The 7,463-nt window shown below is 38.1% G+C and overlaps 2 protein-coding genes across 3 annotated transcripts in view; both read right to left on the reverse strand.

The window, feature by feature from the left end:
- Positions 1–354: 354 nt before the first annotated feature.
- Positions 355–1,968, reverse strand: LOC106743165. Of its 2 annotated transcripts, none has more exons than XR_001374329.1 (6): positions 1,749–1,968; positions 1,484–1,524; positions 1,261–1,369; positions 1,125–1,194; positions 818–1,015; positions 355–564 (listed from the first exon to the last, which is right to left on the reverse strand). XR_001374329.1 is itself a non-coding variant. In XM_014616744.1 (6 exons), exons 1-6 carry the CDS (start codon positions 1,785–1,787, stop codon positions 494–496), a joined length of 459 nt encoding a protein of 152 aa, XP_014472230.1. In that variant the 5' UTR covers positions 1,788–1,968; the 3' UTR covers positions 355–493. The 2 variants fall into 2 exon arrangements, 1 of the variants encoding a protein (XP_014472230.1); XM_014616744.1 differs by having other exon boundaries at positions 887–1,015.
- A 2,129-nt stretch (positions 1,969–4,097) lies between these two features.
- Positions 4,098–7,463, reverse strand: part of LOC106743164 — a 27,363-nt gene continuing 23,997 nt past the window's right edge. The window contains exons 5-8 of the mRNA XM_014616742.1: positions 5,861–6,091; positions 5,623–5,770; positions 5,291–5,435; positions 4,098–5,185 (exon numbers count right to left, since the gene is read on the reverse strand). Coding sequence (XP_014472228.1) covers positions 4,944–5,185; positions 5,291–5,435; positions 5,623–5,770; positions 5,861–6,091 — 766 coding nt within the window. The 3' untranslated portion in view covers positions 4,098–4,943. The remainder of the gene's footprint in view (positions 5,186–5,290; positions 5,436–5,622; positions 5,771–5,860; positions 6,092–7,463) is intronic.

The raw sequence follows: 7,463 nt of genomic DNA on the forward strand, positions 1-7,463 counted from the left end.
TATTTAGTTACTATAAAATATTTTATTTACAAGTCGGAAATATAAAAACATAGATTTTGCATATTTTATAAATTTTAGGTACATATAGCAAGTTATATAGAAACTTACTCGATATTTGAATCGTAATGTTCGATTAATCGACTAATAACTAAATGGACAATTGAAGCAATGCGATTCAAACATTATATATATACATATACATATATATATATATATATATACATACTGTAATACTTATATATGTATATGCCTCTCTCACTAACGTACGAAAATGTATATAAAATTTATCGCGAGATTCAACCAAAATATAGATATTTATCATTGATAAGTAAAAATATAATCTCTCATTTTACTGTCATGTAATATTATAATATTTACGTGCATATAATTAATAAATAACCTTACAAAACGTTATTTAAAATATGTTACAGACATGTACATTGAACAGAGATGCGGATTTAGAATCGTTATTTCATGCGAGCTTTGTTCAACTCTAAACTCTATCGAAATCAGCGTTTTGTGGGATTAGATGAGATATCTCTTCATAGTCCTGTCGGCACAAACCTGTAAGTGATTCAAATAAATTGATATATATATTCTAATTGCATTTACACAAATAATTGTGATACTAGTGAAACTGATACACAAAATGCTGGACTTTCATGCTACAAGTTCAAGCCAAAGCATTAATCTTGGGAAAAGACTGGGTATATAACGTTTATACACAGAAACCTAGATAACTAACATAAGGTTGTTTGGTTATAAAATATATACAATAATTTGCATTAAAGCACAAAACTACTGCACATACACATACTTAATAAATCAGATCTTGAAGAAGCACTGGTGCTACAAAGTGTAGATATATATCCAGTGAATTACTGACCCATGGAAGGACTTGGTGCAAATATCGTGGCTAAAGTGCCATTTCTTCCTTGACCTATTCGTAGCAGATATATACTCGTAACAGGACGGGCAACCAAATTTATGATCATAAAAGCTAGACTGAATGTATCTACAATTTGATATAATTAGACAGATAAAATAGGTCATTAAATTATTTGTTATATTCTATTTCATTTTTTTTCCTTGTGCGACAAAAACTGTAGAGAATGTATACTTACAGAATGAATCATAATTGACTACTAAAATAACCACGTCAAAGAATACAGAGAGTACATTTATGAAAAGAGCCTATAAAAAGTATAATGATAGATAGCTGCAAGTAATTTTATTGTTTTTATATATTGAATGACTTACAAATTGAAGTGGTTCATCTGATTCCATATTATAAACAGCCCATAATATGCAAACAAAAAATAACATATTGTAGAATATCACAGATTGTGGACATCTTCCTTGCGTACTCCTGTAAAATATTTTTCCTTTTATAGTTTTTTTCATAAAAATTATAACAGTAGATTATTATACTTAATATTTAAAGGATACAAATTCAAATTTTTATACAACCATCAGTTCTTACCATGTTAGGAACGATAACACCGTGTGAATCGTAAATATGATCTAGAAAAGTTCAATGATAAAAGGTACAATATACTATCCTTACACGCAATTCAACTTAATTAAAAATTTACGCATTTATAAATTCAAAAAAGGGACAAATCAATTACAAGTTCGTGAGGTACCAGTTTACTTAATCCAACAAAAAAGTATTTTTAAGACAAAGATTAATGGCATAATGTTTATTACAGAATGACGTTATTAAGAGATTAACTTAATTTATATACCTTTAAGGAAAAATGAGATAAATCAGTTAAATTAGGCATTTTGGTTGTGTGACAATACCTACAGTACCAATAATGGCTGATTAATTTTATGTGTATATAGAACACGATTATAAAATATCTCTAACTGACAGGACTCTATCAAATTTCTCTCCGCTTACAACTTTAATTCGACAACAACATGAAGCACGTGTATTGTGTATATCAGCTGTGTAAGGCTTTTGGTCTGTTCTTTTTAGCTGCTGAACTGATGCAATAAGTTAAAGCGATACAGAATATACTTATCTCGCTCTAACTTACTGCACCAGTTCAGCAGTGAAAAGAACAGACCACTTGTGTCCACAATGCTAGATCTAGAACCAAAATCTAATATTTGTTGATAATTACTATTGGTAGGTACTTGAAAGGTACTAGAATTCCAAGTAGTTTCTAGTAACTTGTACATCAGGCCGCAACTTAATCCGAGATCTAGCGGTGAACACAAAGCCTAAAGTTCGTATCAGACTACGGATTAGAGATTGAGATTGAATTGAAATTTGACTAATCAGTACAAAGTTCACTAAATTTCACTAAACTTGAGTTAACTGTTAACTTAGTACTGATTTGCCAAATTGAATTTAACCTCCAATCCGTAGTCTGATACGGGCTTAAGAGCACTTCTTACCTTTGCTTTGGTCATCGTTGAACTAAAAAATACATAAATTAAAATGAAGACTGGCGTGATGAGGGCCGTGGCCTATTGGAGAGGCTGTGCGACAAAGGCCATGTCTAAATAATATTTCACTCTCTGTCTTACTATATGTTATATAGGTATAAGATAAGAAAAAGACGGAAATACTATTTAGATACTTTATCGGCACGAGGTCACCTGCCAGAAACAAAGGCGCAGTGTCCATTCCAGTTTTTTAATTTAATTTAATCATGCAAAATTTAAACTTACAGTCATCTATGGGTGCGAAAATCACTAAAAACATAAAATTACCTTTGCACACCATTGACGCGATCTACGGTATCGTCGGAACGAATCTTAAACGTCCTTCGACGTGAAAGAAGTTATCGCGAGGATCGAGTGGACGGACCGAAATTCCCCGAATTTAAAGCGCAATACAGCGAGACTTTGATTATTAGATTTACCAGGATTTGCGGCTATACCGTGGACATAATCGCGAACAACGATATCTTGTTCTCTGAGAGCGCTCTGAAAGGAACTCACTTCATGCAACTTTGTGCACAAAGAAAAATCCCTCTAATTTTTTTACAAAATATCACATGTACGAAGTCACTCGTGCATTTCTCTTCCCTAATTCCTGTAATGCAGTATGCAATCATAAAAATTTACCTACGCAGGATTCATAATGAGTAAAGACGCAGAATTAAAATCAATCAGTGATAATAGGCGATTCTTATGGAACGACGACGGAAATTATTATCAATATTATCTTAATATTTTATTGTCGAAGAGATTTAAAGGTGATACATGATTATCATAGAAATATGTTGTCGATTTTATTACCCGCGATTTATTTATTCTTGGCCAAACGTTAGAATATTGGTGATAAGAACAGGAGACTAGTATATTGGCACAAATTACGAAGGGCCAAAAGTTGAGGAAATACAAAAAAGTACGGTTCAATTTTTAATTTTATCAATATGCAGAAATCGACGTATGCGTTTCGATTTTACAGTGGACTCAGAAAGAAAAGGACAAAATAAAAAATCCGATATTAACCAATTTGAGGAGGAAGACAATCCGAGCTACTCTAATACTATGTAGGTCCGTCGAGCGAAAAGAATTTATTCTTATATGAATATTGTTCTAATATATCTCTTTTTCATATGCTTTGGGATGTGTGTGTATGATGGTACAGTAGATCCCGTCGATCCAAGTTGTCTTCGGTCTGAGTCCGCAAATCTAAACATACCTATATCTGACATTAAATTCGGAATTTTCCGAATATAATATGATTGCAAAAACATCCGTTTCAAAGTATATACGTACGCAATCTTGAAAATGCTTTTTTATTATTAAACACTGTATGTTATTTTTATATCGAAGTTAAAGATCATACCTTATATAATAACAAAAATATTTTGTAAATTTTTGCTATATAAACATTCCAAATATATGTTTTATTACATATTGCATGTCACATTAAATAATGAACTAGCATTATAAAGCGTCTCACAATTCCTCCTGACTGGACCTTCTTACCATACGGAAATCCGTTACAATTTTGACAATGCAGCTATAGCGCGTTACATATAGCAGATATGACAGATATGACAGATAACTCATTTTAAAATTGAACTATCAGACGACAATTGCAGTTGTGGTAAAAAAAGAAATCTCTCTGCCGCGTCTGCTGTCATTTTATTTAATTACTTTACATTTATTTAACGTAATCATTATAGACTGAGATTACGGATATTCAATTAATAATTACTTAGTAATTAATTAATTAATTAAGTCACATTGCAATATTACACCTCGTCGCACGACTAGGTCTTCGGCTTTCTCCGCTCGCAAAGGCCAATTTTCGTTTGGCAGCTATTCCATTAAAAGATACGGCAGTTATTCGCGATGCGCATCACGTACGGTATAAAAATGTATATGTAATAAATCTATAGGACTGAAACGTCATGACTGAAAATTCGGCGGTCGCAGAGCGGAGAAATCTTATAAGTATGTGTTACTGCTTACTGTGTTAGCGCTAAGATAGTTAGTCCGCTTTTGTCCGTTTCTTCCGAATCTGGAACTTGGTCCGATTTTGCCCAAAATTCGATTCTCATTCATTTTATTTTAATATCGCACACAAAGCGTGTGTGGATGTGATCGGCAAGTTTGAAGTCGAATTTCTCCTCGAAGAATCAAGCTATTTCGAAGCATCGGTGTTACAGATCAAATTTCTTCCAATATTTTTCCAGGCGTGTTTTGACTATACACAGTCAATTATCACTCGTGTGTGCGTATAAAAAAGAGAGAGAGAGAGAGAGAGAGAGAGAGAGAGAGAGAGAGAGATACGACCGATGATCCACCGTTATCATGATCAAAATTCCTTAAATTATCGGTGAGAAAGTATGAACTATCGTTCTCTCAGAAGCGATACGTCCGACCATCCTTCGCGCTTTTAACGTACCTCAGGGCTGCGTCTTATTTACAGTTAGCAATTGTTTGTCAGGAAACACAAATCTTGTCTCCTACAGGAATTTGTAAAAGCAAAGGACGATCAAGAAAAGGCTCCAGTTCAGCGTACTACACGAGGAACGATTGAGTACCACCTCGGTGACCTTGTACTTGAACTGCTCTTTGATCTCCTCCGCGAGAAAGGACCTCTCGTGCGTCCTAATTGTCGTCGGGCCGGACTGCTCTCTGACTTCCACCGCGATCACAGCTCTCTCCTTCGTCCTGTTCTTTCCCTTTCTGATGAACTCCGAAAGCACTGACAACACACACGATACGGAACATCGTAATAGGCGCCATAAACGTGACGAATGCGCGGCAATTATTCAAACGATCGCTCACTTGGTAGGATGAAGCGATTTACCTTGATCGATCATGACGTCGTCCGCGGAATCGACCCTGATGAACGTCGACATGGTTACCTCGAACAATTTGTTCTTGTCGGTGCTTGACATCTCAATGGCCCTTCTTTTTCTGCCGAAACCAACTTGGCCGTTGCTGCATTCGATCTGAAGCACGTGTGCAAACACGTCTTAATAGACTCGTCGGAGAACATTATGAGGCGGCACTAGCGTCCGACAGAACGAAGCAATAAAATAAAGGATGTAACGACCGTGCAAATGGAGTTAAAGCCACCGGTTTAATAATCGTGCTAATGTAAGCCCGCGCGCTTATATATAAAAGAATGAAGCATACCCCTTGGCATTTATCCAAGCAGACATTAACGGTACCGCGAAACTGGACGTAAGTACTCTCCGGGAACTTGAAAGCGCGGAATTTCGCTGTCAGGAAGTCGCCGTCCACGGTGTTGAAGTTTTCGAACAAGTAAGGATCGACGGAGCACCTGCGTGTATGTGTATGTTGCGTATTATCAACTACATGAGACATCATTCCTGTAACTGCGACTATGACGACATCGTCGTCGATCAATTACCCATTAATAATGATCGTTTCCTCCTGCGTCTTGGTGTCGGTGACCAGCATGTAAGTGACCAGCAGGCCGTAGATCGGCGCTGAATCGTTGTCCAAGAATATCTCCATCTGCAACGGCGTGCCAGGACTGACGTTGAGCTCACCGGTCACCAAGGTGCCACCTTGCCTAACTCCGACGCCGAGGATCGGGACCGGCGCCGATCCGGAAAACTCACCGCCTATATCGATCACCCTGTAGCAAAGACAAGCGCGTTTCTTAGAACTTATCAAGTCGATCTGCAACATCTGCATCCGTGAAAAAATAACCAAACAAATGAAAACAACAAACAGACGTTATTATATTATTAAAATATATTATAAAAATTATTTACTATTTAGATACTGAGAGAATTCAGATATCATGGAAACTCCATGGGTCACCCAAGCATCGATTTTTGCGATTTGTCCTCGTCATAGAGTCGGCACAACTGCCGCACGTGCCGAGAGCGCGACGAAGTACACACTGACACTGACAAAATGGAGATCCGCAAGGTTCGCCTACTTTCCAAAATGAAATCACCAGGCCGAGCATCTGGCCGGTCGCGATGATCGAACGCGCTGAAACGAATTGCGGCCCTAAATATGCAATTCTAATCGCGCGGCAGTTTGTACACGCCAAGGCGCAAGAACATCACGGCGTAGCAGTTATCTCCGCGGGAGGATTCGACCCGTTTTACGGTCTTATGCAAAATCGTGAGAAATTGCGCGACACGATCTACTTTATTGAAAAAAAGTCGCGAATCACCTGTGTACGCGCGTCGGATTTGCCGAGCCCGCAAATCAATTCCGAGAGAAAGAGAGAGAGAGAAAGAATAAAAGAAACCGATGGCCTCCAGTGGCGTTCCAGTTTTGTGCAGACTCATCCGCCGCTTCCGCGACATTCCGCGCCGACCTTGGGCCGTAAGGGAAACGGGAGACACGCGGATCGTCCGAATGAAATCGCTCACGATGACAAACGAAATAATGAAGACGAATGTTTGTCAGAATGGGTAGACCGTGAAATTGCTAGCGGCGAAGGAGGCGGCGATGAAGCCAGGTAGAACGAGCGGATCGTGTTCTAAAATAAAAGACGCGGGTACACGCGTTACACGTACACGCACACGAGCGCGCTTCGATAACAACGTATCGAGGCGTACACGGAGTGCCATTAGCCATTATTATGCTATGACTCGTATTATTTTACACAACTCGCTCATCCCGCTCGGTGATTCTTCTTTCTTCTCTCTCTCTCTCTCTCTCTCTTTTTTCTCTCTTATCTTCTCTTTCTCTCCCTTTCTCTCTTCTTCTATATATATATATCTTTTTCATTTCTCTTTTTTCTTATATCAAGAACACAGCGTGCCTCGTTAAATCGCTTTCCGACGCGTGACGACCTTTCGTATACGCGATACAACGGTGTAAAAACTACTTAATTACACGACTTATCTCCGCGAAGAGACACGCAATTGTGTATCGGGTAACTCGGAAAGAAATTCGTTCCGAGTGTTCTCCGAGCCGTCTCGTCGGACGGCCCGAGGAATCTTCGGGATTCGTCACGATCCGCGGCGCGGATTTTCCCCGGGGGG

The sequence above is a fragment of the Dinoponera quadriceps genome, unplaced genomic scaffold (assembly GCF_001313825.1).
Source record: "Dinoponera quadriceps isolate SergipeBrazil2010 unplaced genomic scaffold, ASM131382v1 scaffold942, whole genome shotgun sequence".
NCBI classification, from domain to species: domain Eukaryota; kingdom Metazoa; phylum Arthropoda; class Insecta; order Hymenoptera; family Formicidae; genus Dinoponera; species Dinoponera quadriceps.